General features: G+C 40.3%; 1 protein-coding gene across 9 annotated transcripts in view; it reads right to left on the reverse strand.

Annotated features, from left to right (window-relative positions):
- CALD1 (caldesmon 1) overlaps positions 1-18,227 on the reverse strand; it is a 186,489-nt gene that overhangs the window by 93,362 nt on the left and 74,900 nt on the right. For 8 of the 9 annotated variants that reach the window (XM_027075515.2, XM_027075514.2, XM_027075513.2 and 5 more), the window contains one exon: positions 7,291-7,400. In XM_027075515.2, coding sequence (XP_026931316.1) covers positions 7,291-7,361 — 71 coding nt within the window. In that variant the 5' untranslated portion in view covers positions 7,362-7,400. Of the gene's footprint in view, positions 1-7,290; positions 7,401-8,087; positions 8,212-18,227 lie in introns of those variants that run through there. The other variant, XM_027075516.2, reaches the window with a different exon arrangement.

Consider the following 18,227-nt stretch of genomic DNA (forward strand, 5'->3'; position numbering starts at 1 on the left):
AAAATCAAGAGTTGGACACTTAACCAACTAAGCCACCCAGGTGCTCCTAGATTTTCAATTTCTATTGAATGACTGTCATGTTGGGTAGATCCTAGACTCTTGATGCTCCACGGGCCACCTTAAAGTGGGATACTTTTAGCAGCAGAAGAACTGTTTGGTTAGTGGAAACTGGTCTCAGGATGCCTTTTATAATTCACCTTTTATAATTTAATCATTTACAACTTAATAGAGGAATAAATCATGTCTATTTAGAATGAGAGAGAACAAGAGAGGGACGATATGAATATGCATATATATTTTGATTCTTCATGTTGCTGGACACAAATAAGTAAGGAAAGATCTCTTAGGTGAAAAATATCTATCTTATTTTGTCCAGGTTCTACATTCAAGATGGGCTGATTTCAAACCATATCAAGTTAAATACAAAAACCTTACAGAAGTAGTTTAAAATCTCTTCCAAACAAATTACTTGGAAAAAGCCTTTTAACTTAAAGGAGAAATGTAGATACAGGTCCTAACACTTGTTTTGCTCCTTGGAGTGATAGATTTTCTGAGAGAACTGAGATTTTCTGAGTGATAGTTTTGAGCAAATTTAGCTACTCTAATAATTTAGACATTTTGAAAGGAATATTTTACTTAACTTCCTAATGAGGAAAAATTTTCCGATTACAGAATAACAAAAAATTACATTTGAAAGATTTGATTTAAAATTTCAAGGCCACAATGCCACGCGTTGTAAATAAAAGTGTCTTTGTGTATGTATGTTGTACAACCATTGATTGGCCACACTATTAACTCCCATAGAAATGTTTTAGTGACAGAGTTCTGGAAGGGAGCTACTTAGACTCGGTGGATTTCTAAAAATTGTTTGTTTTTCTACTGTAGTGAAAATATTTACTTTCAAATGTCTAATCATCAGTATATTTCAGAGGCTCATAAAAATGTATGAACGATGACAACAGCAGGAGTGTTTTCATTCCTTTTATTTATGTCTATGAGCCTCTGAATCTGATAACGCCACTCCACAATAAGGGCTTTTCTTCTGATCTGAAAGAGAAGCTCACGTCGGATGTGGAAAGCATGAGCCAGGAATGTAATGAGTTCATGTCTTGAAAAGTGGGGGAGCAGCTTGTTGTGAGAACGAGCCCAGCACTGGGAAGCGTGTCTGACTGGAGATCTCATGGAGAGAACATCACCGCAGGTTTCTTAGCAGATACACCCAAGTTCAAAATCCTTTTGGCCACATGTAAAAGAAGAGCTCAACCTGAATCAGTGTTGATTCTTAGGGCTGAGACAGCACAGTCTTTCCTCAGACTTTGTTACCAATCACATTCACTCAAAACTCTTCACTAAGTAACATTCCTGCTCTTTATCTTGCCTAAGGTTCTTATAGCCTCAGAAGTATGGAAAGAAAATCTTCATATTTTTTATTTTGCTTTATGGTAAATGTAAAGTATGTCTTCATTTCTTTGTGTGTTATAAAGAATCGAATTAGAAAACTATATAGTGATGTTTACTGAATAACACTCAATAGACGAAAATAATAATTCGATAAATGATTATATAATAAACACCAGATGATTAGTACTATGTTAATGCTTTCATGTATTATCCCTTTGTTTCCCCATAAAAACCCTATGAGGTGAATATTATTATTTCCCATATTTAATAGAGGAGAAAACAAGGTTAGAAATATCGAATAATTTGTAAGGTCATGTAGCTAATAAGTGGCAGACCTGGGACCTGACAGCACAGCCCACACCCTTGACTGCTAAGCTCTACTGTCTCTCACTGTTGACACCTTCTTATGCTTCTTCATGCATGTACAATACACATGTTCTATTCAGACAGACACCCCTACTGCTGGTGCTGTGATCAGTCCATCTTTGCCAGATACATACAAAAGACTTAGCATTCTTTTCCACTTCTACTTTCTACTTGAATAGGAAGAGAGCTGGATTTGACCCCTTTGAAAATATTTCCTCTTCCCCTACATTTTCTCCCTCGAAATGTACATATTCCCTGATGATACAAAAGCACCTGCATAAATAATCCAGTGTAAGATGGATTAGTACACAGATGGGAGGAGAAATGGAGGCAAAGGAATCAAGTGTTAATAAAGATACATATAGACCAGGGGAAAATGCATTACGAAGCACTGAGAAATAGATAAAGGCAGAGAGGTACTGAAATAAAAGACAGATAAAGAAAGGGAACAGAATATACCCATTAATATTTTATTCTCATAATACAGGTGAATAATAAAGAGCAAAACTAATTATTTGTTCAAATATGTAATTGATTTAAAAATACAGTTTAATTTGAGATGTGTACAAATAGTATCTTACACTTAGAAACAATGCATTTAGAGTTTTCTTTTTTTTTTCTTTTTTTTTTTCCAACGTTTATTTATTTTTGGGACAGAGAGAAACAGAGCATGAACGGGGAAGGGGCAGAGAGAGAGGGAGACACAGAATCGGAAACAGGCTCCAGGCTCTGAGCCATCAGCCCAGAGCCTGACGCGGGGCTGGAACTCACGGACCGCGAGATCGTGACTTGGCTGAAGTCGGACGCTTAACCGACTGCGCCACCCAGGCGCCCCTGCATTTAGGGTTTTCAATGGTTACTTGCTTAATTTATTCTATTGAAATTATTTCCTCTCCTTTTTGGTCAAGATTGCTCTAAAGTTACTAATCCACCTAGGATGTGAGCTTTGTGACTGTTGGGGCACTGCCTAGACTGGTGACCACTCATCCCTATGATTCAGTATAGTATCTTGCACTTTATAGACAGTCAATACATTTTTTTTTTGATGACCAAATGAAGTGCCTCCTTTTACCAAATCTAAAGACCTCATCTTAAGGAGTCTAGAGTGGCAGCCAAATGGAGGACATGGACAAGGTGAATAACAAAAAAATGCACAGGTTAAGGGCAGGAGAAGAAGGGAAGGAGCTTTTTGATTAACTAGGTTCACAGTCTAGGTTATGGGAAGCCAGATGATTTGAAATGGACGAGATTAGAACCCGCAGAATGAGGGAGGTGTATGATATTCTCAGGGCAGCTGTGATACAATGAGTACACGCCAGCCCCAAACCCTTGAAAGCCAGCATGGCACAAGGGTTAGCTTTTTAAATAATCTTTTAAATGTATTCTGACGAATGAAATGTAGAAGAATCTGGCTTGTTTTAATTTGTGGTTATAACATCTGGTGAGAGTACGAGTTTTAAATTATTTGTCATTGCAAAGTAGAACTGCACCTGCTAGTCAAGCTCAATAACAACTAATTGAAATAACAGGGTATTTTATTTGGAAAGCCTCTGTGTGTAAGAAGTGGAAATCAACAAAACTTTCTCTTGTCTCTGTTGTCCCTTCTCCCACATGGGCTGCAGGGGTATAGCATACAAAGGGCACAAGCCATCTTTAGTAAGTATCAATGAATATCAGGGTACAAATTATATTTGAGGATATAAATACGTAGTTTCTTGATCATCACTTGGTTTTGTACAGGTTGAAAAGCAGTAGACATACTCTTCCCAATTCTGTCGTTCTGTTGGTCTATCCTCAGGGCCCAAAACAGGGCTTGGAACAGAGTAGATGCCCAATTAAAATTTGTTGAAGGTGTGAATGAATGAATCTGCAGCTCTGAGCCTTGGGGCCACTCAATTCTTGCTAACTGACTTCACTGGCACTCCTGATTTGGGTTGAGTTCTTTCTTTTAGTTCCCTGAATCCAAAGGAAAATTAGGTCTTCTCCAGTCTGGCCCTGGGTATTATGGCCGGGGCCATAGAGTCACATTTTCCAAAATGGAAAGTGCCTTATTGTTTTTATGTAAATATATGATTATTATTAAAAAGTTAGACAAACCAAAGGCAAAGGAAAGTAAAAATGACCACCAAGTCCCCGGAGAAAACATTGACTCCAGCTACAGATGAGGAAGCCAAGGTCTAAAGATAAAGGAAGAGGGATTTGCTCAGACTCTTCTACATCCTTTATCTTCAGATCAAACCATGATTTTAGATGGCCCTTGATTTCTGGTTCTGGCCATCTGTTTCCTGTACACACCCTGAACTTTACCATCAAAGTTGGCTGGACCATAAAACCTGACCTTCCCTTTCCCATAAATGATCAGATTTTACAAAATCCGAAAGAGTGAACACGGACTTACTTAACATGCCCCAGAATAACAGAACTAGAAGGTTCATCTTGAAACGTGAAAAGGTAACAGTCCGAATGTAAGGAGGTCCTTAAATACTCCTTTCAGAAAAAAAAAAAAAAATTGAAAGGAAGAAAGAAAGGGAATTAGATGAAACATAGTATTCTAAAAGAATTAACAGAGAGAAATGTAAATTTAAAAGAGTAGGATAAATTTGTGTAAATTTATTGTAGAGTATTAAGGGTACCTAACTAAGCTTCACTGAGTACATTCCTTTTATGATTGACTTTAAAGGAAGACATGTTCTTCCACACAAAACAGAAAAGTGGAAGGAATAAACCATGGAGGTGTGTGGAAAGTTCTTAAGCAAAATTCTGGTTCTAAAGAAAGAGTTTATTCACTGTAATTACAGTATGGCTCTAGCCACAGCAATACAGTAGTACTGCTCCCTTCACATTGATTCCCCATCTTCCTGTTCACCTGGAAAGCAAAGACACTGAAGGTACTGATTTAGCCTGATGCTCAATTTCCTGAGTCCTTCTAGCCCCATACTCTGAGCCTGGTCTGTGTTTTGACCTTGCTATACTTTGGTTTCCTAGCATGACATGAGGGACATAAAGGCAGAAGCCATGGCTATTTGTATCTCACCATTGCTTGTCCTGTCCCTAGCACAGACACTGAAATTTGGTTGGTGCTTAATAAATATTTGTCATGTAAAGATATCTCATCAACTTGCAGTTGAATCTGAGGCCATATAACACATCACTAGAAAGAGTAAGAGGTACGTCCTACTGGGCCTGGACGCTGCCTAGAAGGTTGTGATGTCCACTCCACACGGATGCTCTCCCTGGTTCTCCCCATTTCCTTGACATTTTTGTCTCCTCTGATGGTTTCTATTACATTTTTATGATCTTACACTTGCTTTCTTGACCCTATCACAACCATCCACCTTCAGCTTTTGTACTACCATACTGGGTGAGCCCAAACTTAGTCTCTAATAATAATTTCTTTCCCTTTCTGAAAAAAGATAGAACGTTTCTACCTCCAAATGCCTAGAGGGAATCTCCATTTGGATGTGGTTTCTACCTGAAATTAAACAGCCCCCCCCCCACCATGTACACCCAAGAATGGAACAAGCTTCTCCATCTAGAACACTGTGGGAGATTCCCAGCTCCACAGACTTAATTAAATTCTCTGGAATTGCCTTTGAGTTTCTCCCTCTCCTGAAAGGTCTGCTAATTTTCCCTCCATAAAGACTCCCATATTTGGCCCTCATTTCCATATTTGCTGCCACAATTCAGGGCCTCATTACTATATGTTCAATACTAACTCTTCCCACACTCTAGTGCACTGTAGATCACTCTCCAACGTATCTCATCACATACAGCACCCCCTGTTAAGTCTCTATTGCCCTGCATGGGAAATGGAAACACCCAAGATGTGTGAGTCCAGCTCATTCCTCGTGAAGCAATCAATAGGTCTCTTATACCAGGATTCTTATTTCCACCTCTCTGCTTTTCCTGGTGTCATCTTCTCACCAAGATGGCTCTCCTTTTACTCTTCATCACTATTACGGCATCCTCCATGGACTACCACTTCCAAGGAACTTTTTCAGACTAGTTTCACCACAGGATGATGACTGCCCTTCCTTGGCACTGATGTTTAGTTCTGGCTATCTATATGGCTACATTGCTGTTCCTTACTTGCTTAGACAATGATAATGGTTAAAAAATAAAAACAACAACGACTACTACCACTTATGGAAGTCTGCTATGTGTCAGGTACCAACTAGGCCATTTATGAAGTTCAATAATCTCCCCAACAACCACACAAGTTCTGCAGACGTTATGCCTACTTTACAAATATGGCAACTGTGGCTTAGAGAGAAGTCACTTACTCATGGCCACACAGCTCATTAGTGGCTAAGAGCAGGGACTTGAACCCACACAGCCCAGGTACCATTCATGGTGTCATATTTATGGACATAGACATTCCATGAATGGCAGCCTTCTCTGACCAAGCTGATCCAAAGCAGTAATTTTACCTTCTTCTTTTGGGTTCTCCATACACATACACAGAGCCTAGAACACCAAATACTTTTGTTATAGGTGTTAAGTTTCCCATTTTCTACTGCAGGATCACTAAGGGATCACCTTACTACCATCTTTTCACCTGTGCATTGGAATTTGTGTGAGGCAACGTCGATTTAATTATAAGAACATTATTTAACACTTTTCTTCCTGTGAATGCGTACTCTGTCTGATGTAAGCCACATTAAACGCCACTGTCCTTCGCTCTAAGGCCTAAAATTTTACGATATGCATTTATGCCCCATGCTTCCTATGTCATTGCTTTATTTCCCCAACCTGCCCTTGAAGTCACCACGACATACAACATGACAGCTTCCAACTAGACTCAGAATATCCACAGTAACAAACTCCATTAACTATTAACCTCTAATACATGGATTACTGGACTTGGCTACTTTTCTAATCAGAATAAAAATTGGTCACAAGATCCATCTAGGACTTATTGCCTTTGTATTTTTTAAATTTTTTAAAAGTTTATTTATTTTTGAGACACAGAGAGACAGAGCATGAATGGGGGTAGGGTCAGAGAGAGGGAGACACAGAATCTGAAGCAGGCTCCAGGCTCCGAGCTGTCAGCACAGAGCCTGACGCGGGGCTCAAACTCACAAACCGTGAAATCATGACCTGGGCCGAAGTCAGATGCTTAACCGACTGAGCCACCCAGGCGCCCCTGCCTTTGTATTTTTAGACCTAAGGCTCCCATTTCCTTGTTGGTTTCAACTGTCAGCATTTGTCATTTTTCCTGTCCTTTCAACATTATACTGCTTTTTAAACTTTTATCCACACATTGCTTTTGTCACTTAAAAATTCCACTATGAAAGTCTCTGATTTAATGCAACTGTTTGATTCCTCTAGAATCTTTTTTCCTTGATGTTGGTGTTCTTTTTTTATGCATAATTTAGAGTCATAACAGGAAAATTTTCCATCACAACTTTTGCAAAAGGTTTAGTGTACAATATATTTGGCCCTTCAGGGGGATGATCTTTGAAGCCTGAAACCAGCACTCTTAATAACAGAATACAAATAGTGTTCAACCTAGGACCTTACCTTTCTGCTTCAAGCCGCATCTCTTCCCGCTTTTGCCTCCTGAGTTCTCTGCGACGTTCAAAATCATCCATGGTGTGGCTTCAGGTCTAGGGAGACCGGAGAATCTGGACCTAACAGAGAGGAGGTAGATCGAGATCATAGATGAATCAAAGTATCATTTCCCATGAAGCACTTTAGCCTTTGGTCCCCCACCATTTTTTCATACTCTCCTTTCTTCTTAACTCTTAAGAAAAACACCTTAAGGCTGGCAAGGTAGCCAGTGACCAATTTCTGACTCCCAAGCTGAGCCTTTCATGCACTAAACAAATTCAGTCTCATTCATGAAACCATTAGAGACAAATAAATAAGATCCCAGGATTACAGTTAAAAAATGAAAATAAAAACCTCAGGAGACAGAGGGATTTTGAAGATTTGAAATATTGGTGGGATCACTTCACAGCTACCAAATGATTTTGTTCTTTGTAACTTGCTGAGCCACAGATGGAAGTTATGAAAAAGTGAACAAAGAGAGAGGAAAAGAGAAAAAGAGTGAAAAAAAAAGAAAAGTGGCTCAAAAAGGAATATTCAGGAATGAAAGAAAAGTAAGAGAGATAAAAGAAATAAAATAATATAAGCATCAAGGCATAATCTGCATAATCTGAAAGAATATTAATATCAGAATGATAAAAAAAACAGCAATAATACCATGAATAAGCAGAAGTCGGCAGCATTTTTAAAAGCAGTTACATATGATCAAGCCGTTTTCAGAGCTCCAAAGTCCCGGCTCTTTGTAACCCAACCATTTTATCCTTTCCTACCTCCTCCGTGATGCTTTTGATCCCAGAAAGATCTTCCCTTTCCAGCTCTTCAACTGCGAAGCCTACTTCCCTTGCACTTCTGTGCCATGAAGCCAAGTATTCCAGAATTCCCCTGCAGCCCCCAAACCCAAAATGACTACCAGAAAAGGGGAAGCGGGCTCTTTTTGTCCTTGCTTTGTTTACAGAGCTGTCAGTGGTTAGTTAAACTCGGCCTGGAATCTGGCATTTAAGGCCTGCTTGAAGATTGTTTCCTGTGTGGAGCGGGAGGCCTCCACTTCCTCTGCAATCCTAGACTCTCTGCTGCACTCAGATCACAAAAAATATTTTCCAGCCCTTTCTGTGCTTATGAGACAAGAAGTTTGCCCTGTGCAGGAAAATCAGGAGCTGTGCAAAGCCTAAAGCCATCACCGAATGGCATCTCTGTTTGTGGGGGCAAAAAGCAAAACTTAGATTTTGAAGCCAAGTTCAGAAACCTTCTCAAATAAATTGTCAGATTCTTTTATTTTCGAGCATTTTCCCCTTAAAAAAACACACAAAAACAAAAATAAAGTCTCTGCCAACAAAAATAAAACTATACAATGTTTGCATTTCCCCCCTTTCTTATCCCTTAGGGTATTACTTATACTGCATATAAATCTTTTAGAAACTCTAATTTTGGTATTTATTGGGAGTTTTAAAATTTTAAGGTGTTTTTCTATCTTACTCTTACCAAAAGTACTTTGTAAGTACTTTGCTAGTTATGAAGAAAAGAATCAGTTTTCCTTTACTATTTCATCAACCACAAGTTTCTCTACATTTTCTGGCTTGATCTCTCCATAGTTATCAGAATGGAAAAAAAAGTGATTTGAACACCCCCTGAGAGGTCATCTGGGGGTCTTTCACCTGGGGGTGGGCTCCCGTTCTGAGGACAGTGCAGGGTGAGAACAGCCCCGTGGCCAGTGGGACCAAACTTTGGTTACCCGGATGCTAGGTGCAGTGAGAGAGTAAACTCTTCTCGTCCCTTTCTTCAATACAGGCTTTTGTTGTGTATGAACCACTTTGCAAATAACTACAGCAACAGCAAACAGAAATGGGAGAGGGGGGTCTGTCTCTAAGTAAACAATTTCACTTTCCTTAATTTATCCAAGTAGCTTGAAAGGCATCCTCTAAAGCCTGAGCTCCTCCCTCATCCAAGCTAAGTTGTAATGCTGACTGCTTTTCAGTAACAACGGGCTGAGTTTCTCAGCCTATACCTCTGGTGGAGGTGCTAATAAGCAGTGATGTAAATATCCCCAAGCAGGCTGGAGAGGCACATGGTGGGCAGAGCCTGAAAGGTCTTGGAACAAACACTCACAGGCAAGTGGAACGGACTGAGAGCATGCGGTCGCTTTGGCTGACCATCCTCACTGGCTCTCTCCCCACGCAAATTCTTTTTCTGCTACCCATTCTCTCCACCTACTCCTCACCTTTTATTACTTACTTGGGCCCTTTTTTTCTTTCCCAACCACAGAAAAAGTCCATCTATCCCCTTATTTACTCATCTGGATCCTGGGGAGTATGCATCTGGGGCACTAGACGTGGGGGAGGGGGTCACCCTATGATGCATCTACACAGACAAGTGCCTTTCCGGGTTGTGTTTTGTGGACATGTGGAGAGTGTATCTGAGGGAGAGGAGAACGCACATCTGTGTATGGTGTGGTATGACTCTCTCTTGGGGGTGTGTGAGGCTGTGCGGGGGAAGGAAGGTGTGTATGTTTCTGGAAATGGTCCGCAGGTGGTCTCCCACCAGGATGGGGCTGGAGGTCCTCCTCAGTCGTCACACTCTTGTACCACAGTGCTCCTCTGAACTTCTCTGCCCCTGTCCTATTAAGGGGAGTCATGTCTGGGTGGAACTGTAAGGGGTGTTTCCCCGTTTTTGGGAGCAGCAGCTTCCATCTTCCCAGCTCCTAATCTCTCATTTCCTCCCCTTCCCCCAGCCCATGCTGAATCCCTTCCAGCAACATCGGTTAGGAAACAAACTCTCAACCAATGTAGTGACGAAATGTCAAGGCAAAGAGATTCTAGAAACCACGGAGCTCTAGAGGGTCCCAAATGGAGGTTAGCCTGAAAAAGAAATGTAGGCTAAGGGAGGTATGTACCTGTGAATGTGACAGATGGATTCTTGAAATCTTTATGAAAAATCTAAACTTTGGAACTGTGCAGGGGTGGGGGGAGGAGGTCATGGTCATGCTATTGAAAGAACTTTGACATGACTTCTGTGTAAAGGGGGAAAGCACTTTACAAAGGCAGATGAATCATTACTGACTGACACATCTGTCTTTTCAATATGGACTCCCCAATACAAGATTTTCTTAAAACAGGGCGCATCTATGCTGGTGTAATTAAGTAGTAAGTCGGCGTTACAGATTCCTAATCGGTTAGCATGTAGCCCTTCCTTTTGGTAATGACACCACGAAATCCAGTTAAGGGCAGGAGATATGAGCATTATGAACGGATAGCTTCTAATCCACCCTCAGTTATTAGAGAGAGAAGCCACAGAGAAAGCTAAGTCCTACCTACCTTAAAATCAGCACAGACTGAATAGTGAATGGGTGTGGGGCAAGTCCTTGGCATCTTCTGGTAATGCTGCTACTGGTCTTGGAATGCATCAAGAACAAAATCTATTGTGTCAGGGACACTGGATAAGTTAATGCAGCTTCCAAAAGTAACTAACACTTACTGAACGTGTACTGTGTGTTGGGTTATTTTTCTCTTACCGTTTCTGTTTGAAATTCATGGGTGTTATTTCTCAGAGTAGTTTCAAGTTTAAAGACTAAAAGGAACAGAAAGGACAGAGCTCCTAGATACTCCCTTCCCTCCACCCCTGCCCAATTTCTTCTATGTTTGCACTGAATCGTGTACTCACGCTGCAGAAACTGTACTGAAGACCTAACCCCTCAGAACGTGACCTTATTCAGAAATAGCGCCTTTGTATATGTAGTCAAGACGAGGCTATTAAAGAGGGCCCTATTCTAAGATGGCTGGTGTTCCTATACAAAGGGAAAATCTGGACACAGGAACAGACATACACAAGGAGAAGATAATGTGGAGACACAAGGAGAATGCCATGAGAAGGTGGAGGGCAAGGAGTACCTGAGGCTACCAGAGCTGGGAGAGAGAGACCAAACAGATCCTTCTTTAAGTGTCCTCAGAGAAAGCCCTCCTGACACCTCCATTTTGGACTTCTAGCTTCCAGAACTGTGAGACAATGTTTCTGTTGTTCTAAGTCCCTCAGGTTGTGGTACTTTGTTATGGCAGCCCTAGAAAACTAATATAGCCTAATTAACATCATGCGGTCGTGGGGCACATTTGTTACAACTGATGAACCAATACATTATTAGCTACGGTCCATAGATTACATTAGGTTTCACACTTGGTGTTATGCACGCTGCGCTTTGCCAGGTGCATGATATCATGTATTAACCATTATAGTAGCAGAATAGTTTCCCTGCCCTGAACAACCCCTATTCTCCATCTTTTCACACTTCCCTCACTCCCACCTCTACCCCAACCCTTGGCAACCACTGATCCTTTTACTGTTTTTACAATAGCTTTGCCTTTTCCAGAATGTCATACAGTTGAAATCATACAGTATGTAGCCTTTTTACACTGGTGTCTTTCACTTAGCAACGTGCATTTAAGTTTCCTCCTTGTCTTTTTGTGGCTTGATAGCTCTGCCGGGCTATTTAAAAATATGTTAAATTATTTTATCTACACAATAAACCTGTGAAGTAGCTATTAAAATCCCCATTTTACAGAATTTCAAAGTGCCTGCTCTTAAGCACTATAATATTCTTGGACTAATCCACTATTTATCTCTAGGAATTGTTTTCCCTTTCAGGAAATAAGCAAGAGTGCCCCAGGAAAGTTCTGAGGAGACTATTGTCAAGATCTCTGGTTGAATTCATTGGATCAAATTAAACTGAGATAAGAAGTGATCTTAAAAGTTACCCATGCTGGGGTGCCCGGATAGATGGCTCAGTCATTTGAGCATCCGACTTCGGCTCAGGTCATGTTCTCACAGTTTGTGGGTTTGAGCCCCACGTTGGGCTCTATGCTGACAGCTCAGAGCCTGGAGCCTGCTTCAGATTCTGGGTCTCCCTCGCTCTCTGCCCCTCCCCCACTCACATTCTGTCTGTCTCTCTCTCTCTCTCAAAAATAAATAAGCATTAAAAAAAAAAAAGTTACCCATACCTCTTCAATTGTATGTTCATTTGGCTTAAATGATAGAATTGTCATGTCTCAAAGATACCAATTAAATTAAACCCTGCAAATAGTAATTAAGCCTCTATTAATTTATTGTTACTTCTTTGTAAGATTCATATACCAGGATGCTCAGATTCTGGACAGCATCACTGCATACTTCTGTGATGTTAGCATTTCTTTCTTGCATTGCACCTTCCTTATTACATAACCTTCCTCTTCTGACCACTATACCCTCATTCTCAACATAACACTTTCTCTTTTATTTCAAGGAACCCTAGTGTTTCAACACTCATAACAATTATTAGGCAGATTCTTTCTGATTAGTCATCATTATTTGCCCACTATAAATATCATGGTGAAATGAATTCAGTGAAGCCCCACAAAAACAAAAAACAAAAAACAAGAAACACATTTACACTATCAAGACGCAATATACATTTACTGAGCATTTACTGTGGTGTTCTATTATACACACTAGGGATACAACAATGAACAAGACTGAAAAGGTCCCTGTCCTCCTGGAACTTGTATTTTAGACTTCCTTGCTTCTTTAAACTTCTACCAGGTGTATCATACCCATTTTCAACTTTGAATCACAACTATCATCTGTTTTCTGTCTTTTGTTCTCAAGATTCAGGGCTTTGTGGGAGAAAGTCAGGAGCCATGTGTTGTCTGTGAGGGTTTGTGTTAATTTCAGCTGGGTGACTACTGTGGCTCAGTGATACTTCTCTTCATCCTACATGTACTGGGGTGATTTCTGGGTGTAATATATTCCAGCAGATTCCTCACCTCTGCTCTTCAAATTATCTTCACTAACCTCAATGCTTCAATTGCCCTTCTCTACAAACCCTTGGCAAACAGTGATCTGGACTCAGGAACCTGGACTAATCCTTTCTGTGAAGTGAGGTGCTTGGACTAGATGATGTCCAAGGTTTAATCCTACTCTATATAATACTATGGTTCCATACCTGCTCTCCAGTCCAGCAAAGACGGATATATCAAACATGATATGTCCATGATTCCTCCTTTCTAGGTCTAAATGATATCCAGTCTTCTAATTCTCTTCTAGTCTTGTAATTTAGAAAGCATTAACCTTCCTTTCAAGCACATCATCTCATGACATCCTCGATAAAAATATTGTATTGCTTCTCAAACATGTCGTTGAATTTTCTACTTCTGCACTTTTAATTCATACGTCACATCCATGTGGAATCAGTTCCTCTATCCTTTTCATTGTCCATATTCTATTCAGTCATGAATTCTGGAGTCTTCAGTTCAGACTGGATCCTTCAGTCATGAAGTCTGACTCTATTGAGTCAGACTCAAATTTCACTTCTTCATGATGGTTTTCTTGAGGACTCTAGCTTGGAAGTGATATCTCCCTCCTTGAACATCTACCATTCATTTTGGGAATTAATGTACTGCCTTGCCACAGCTCAATTGTTCTAACTAGTATTTAAATTTTTTTAGTGTTTATTTATTTTTGAGAGAGAGAGAGTGGGGAAGGGACATGAAGTGGGGGGAGGGTGCAGAGGATCTGAAGTAGGCTCTGCACTGTCAGCAGGCAGCCCAACCTGAGGCTTGAACTCACGAACCACGAGATCATGATCTGAGCTGAAGTCGGACGCTAAACCGACTGAACCAACCAGGTGCCCCTGTTCTAACTAGTATTTAAATATTTTATTGATATTTTATTTTCCATATATTTTCATTCTTAAGGCCAATAATGAAAAGATAACCACTGTACAAAAAACTCTCTTTCCTATTGGGCATGGTAGGCACTCAGGAATTGTAGCTGATTTGAACCATTGGATTTTTATTCTAGATTTTACCATTCTGAGTATGTAAAATGTAACTCAAGCTGATTCATCTCTGTATTTTATTGACTGATCAGTGTTTACAAAGTGAATTAAAGACTTTTGTAATAGACTATATATGAATCTCAAAAGTTATATAAACCCACATTTGCAGTAGTTACACAGTAAATCTGGCAGTGTTTTCTTTCTGACTGTAGAAAATGAACTTTTGTCCTTTTTAAAAAAGTTCAATTTATCAACCTGCTTTGCTCTTTTCTGAACAGAATGGTTCATTTGGGACTCAAAAACCAAATAAACACATGGATTGTAACATACAGTTTGGACTTAACTTTAGCTCAACCTTCACCATCTTGTTCCAAAAATCTGTGCTACTTAAGAAAGAAAAAAAAAAAACACATGCAATCACCAAGGCACATTTGTCAAGATCAGCAATACAGAAATAAGAATGAATGGGATCAACCTGAGGAGCTCTGCCCTCTCAAGCTGTTTCTTTTCTCTGATCAGTGGAATCCAGAACACAAAGCTGTACTATGAGCAGGCTAACAGGTTATGACCTGTTTTTTCTCTTCATTCCTGCTCCATCTTTTATCATTACGTTCCCTCTATTTGTATTTCTCCATTTGCAAAACCCTGACAGGCTTCACATAACTAAAATCAATGTCTTTTGTGAAAGAGAGTGGCCTCTTTTCACCTTAGCAGGAATGGGCAGCTTGGGCATTTCAGACTGACCAAGTGCTGGTGTTTATATACACTGACTCTAACGCTTGGGAAGACAACACATTTAGGGATTCTAGGTTGCATCTTAAAGTGTTATCACAAACACTGCCACTTTATTTGGAGCACTTGAGATTGTTCAAACCCTGTGGCAATCATTGTTTGATTCTTAGGTAAGAAAAGTAGGTTCATCTCCATATAAAGAAAGAAGACTGAGATGTATAGAACTTTGGCACTAGCTCCTGAATAGCAGCCAATCAGTGGAAAACCAGCACTGGTGTTTAGAATAATCTCTACACCATTCTGAGAAGTCTGAGAAAAGTGAGGAGAAGAGAAAATTTGAAACCCAATTACTTCTGTGCCCTTTTTCCTTACTTAGGGTTTAAAATACTTTTCCTTGGCAAACTCAAGGAGAATTACACTGAAAGACACAGGCTAATACCAAATCAGAACAGGTATGTGGCCACTTCTGCTCTTGGTCCCTAGAGAGAAGTAAAAGGCATAGGTGTGAATGCTATGGCAAAGATGGAAATTCTCCACCAAACTGTGTCTGTGTGAGAACAAAAATTGCGTAGCTTTGCTGAAAGGAATGTATAAATGTGATAACCTAAGCTAATTCTGATGTATAAGGGTGGGGTCCTTGCCCCAACAGAACTCTCCAGCAATAGGTAGGGCTGCTGAGAAAGCGTGAACCCCTATTACTGAAAACAGTCCGGTAGAGGTGAAATGGCCATCTATTTAGGGCTGTAGGAAAAGATAGTCTTTAAGATTCTAAAGCTATGCTGTCCAATACAGTAGCCACTAGTCACATGAGGCAATTTAAATGTAAATTAATTAAAATTAAATAAAATTCAGGGGCACCTGGGTGGCTCAGTTGGTTAAGAGTCTGGCTCTTGGGGCGCCTGGGTGGCTCAGTCGGTTAAGCGTCCGACTTCGGCTCAGGTCGCGATCTCGTGGTTTGTGAGTTCGAGCCCCGCGTCAGGCTCTGTGCTGACAGCTCAGAACCTGGAGCCTGTTTCGGATTCTGTGTCTCCCTCTCTCTCTCTGACCCTCTCCCGTTCATGCTCTGTCTCTCTCTGTCTCAAAAATAAATAAACGTTAAAAAAAAAATTAAGAAAAAAAAAAAAGTCTGGCTCTTAACTTAGGCTCAGGTCACGATCTCACAGGTTCATGCCTGGAGCCTGCTTGGGATTCTCTCTCCCTCTCTCTCTGCCCCTCCCCCCCTTGAATAAATAAATAAACTTAAAAAAATAAATAAAATAAACGTAAGAATTTCTGTGATTGTTAAAAAAATTAAAGAAAATTAGGAATTCCATTTCTCAGTTCCACTAGCCCTGTTTCCAGTGTTCTGTGGCTGCATGTGTCCAGTGGCTACCATATAAGACAATGCAGAGAGCATCTTCACCACCACAGAAAGTTCTATTGGAGAGCCCCGCTTACAGTGTGTCAGACACGATCTCGGACTTGAGAGATCTTATAATTTCATAGAGAAGATGGAATGGTATGCGGGGTGTGGCACAGGTCAGCTTTTGGAAGCCTGGATGTATTCTTTAAATCCTCTTAGAATAACCTCTCTGTTCTCCTGCAGAAGGCCTTTGGATCAGACAATCTCACTGTGACTAAGTACTTGCTATTGAGTAAGTTAAATGCTCAGCACAGGCAAAAGAAGCTGAGACACCGTCTGAAGACAGATCACACCTCAAATTGCATAACAAGGACCATGAGTGGTTTATTTGGAACAGAAGATCAGAGGTCATGGGTCTTCACCAATGGTAAACATGGTACAGAGATCATCATATTTTACACAACAGTAGTTTTACTTATGCATGACCCTTTGGACTTTTTGGTCTACTCAGCTATAAAAATATTGGCAACCCATGAGTCTGCTCTTTGTGATTGGTTTTCCAACTAACATTTCCAATTTAGTGATCAAAACCCAGATCCAGAGCCTTAGCCAGCTATCTTTGTTGATACAAGGTATTAGCAAGGTGAGAGAGTTTAGATGGCAGGATATAAATCCAGTTACACTGCTGGAGACAATTCAAAGGTATGTGCTTTGCCAGTGGTAATAGTCTTGTGCATGAAGGACACGCTAGTGTTAATGGAGACTAATTATTCCCTAGTGAATTTTTCAAGTTTTATTCATCATGATCCTCAAATGCATTTATTGTGTTCTAGAATTATGTAGCAAGTTAGAGGCTATCTTCTAAGAGTTTATAATCTAAGATGAAAAACTTTGAAACCAAACCAAGGGACATTATCCATTATACCCCTCGGACACTATAGATGTACAACTTAAACATAGAAATCTACACAGAAGTTAAATAATAAATTGAAAAGGGCTTAGACTGCTTCCTCTTTTCTTTCATCATTTAGATGGCACTTCACCCTAGTTGTTAGTTTGGAGATTTCTGGACTTTTCTTCAAGTAAGAAATGACTCACAGTATAGGCTTAAGACTAGCATAAGACTATAGGGTCTCTGAACCGCTAATGTGTTTGTATGGACACCCATATTATATTTCTATTGGAGCATTTAGTCTGTAGCTTACATTTTAATTGCTAAGTACATATCTGTCCTTCCTGAAGATTGTAACCTCCTTGAGGTTATTACTCATTTTTGTGATCCTCCAAAGTAGTATTTGAGGGGTCCCTCAAATAGTCTCTTAACTATTTTTTTTATAGTCCGCAAGGCTGACTACTTGTTGAATTGGAATGGCTTCTAGGGCATTTCTTTCATTAGACTTAGTTGGTAAACAGAGGAACTTGGCTAAGACATTATCGAAAGGCCATGTCTCCAGCTGAGCTTTTAGTACTGCCTTGAGGGTGGTAGTGGTTCACTATGGAGCTCTATTTTATATTGTGATTTGTAGCTATGGTTGTTTTCCTCCAGTGGAAAAGAACCTTGTCTTAGAAGATGGGTATTAGGCATTTGTAACTGAGGGAATAGTTCTGGGATGTTCAAAGAGAAGGAGGGACAAAGAAGACATATGATGAATACGAAAAGAAGAGAATAAGGGTTGGGCTGAAACACTCCAAATTGCCAAGGCCTTTGGAGGTTCCGTGCCACTCCTCCATCATAATTAGAAAATACTGACATTCAGAGCTGATTTAAATGCTTCCATCAGTCTAAAAAAAAGTGTTGCCTGGTTTTGCTCTCTAACCATGCTCAGTAATTAGAAACATAAGGCACTGTACTGGATGCTTGCTTGAGAACCCACCCCTCCCAAGCCTGGTGTCATTACCCATTGGCTATCGGACTTGTATCTTTTCTCACCATCTCTCAGGAGCCTCAGCCCAGGTCACAGGAAGAGCGTGCGGTTGCCACGGGCATTCCTGAGAAAACCTGGAGACCTCCGGCGCCACCTCAAACTCTAAAGCACGCGA

The sequence above is a fragment of the Acinonyx jubatus genome, chromosome A2 (genome assembly GCF_027475565.1).
Source record: "Acinonyx jubatus isolate Ajub_Pintada_27869175 chromosome A2, VMU_Ajub_asm_v1.0, whole genome shotgun sequence".
Classification (NCBI taxonomy): domain Eukaryota; kingdom Metazoa; phylum Chordata; class Mammalia; order Carnivora; family Felidae; genus Acinonyx; species Acinonyx jubatus.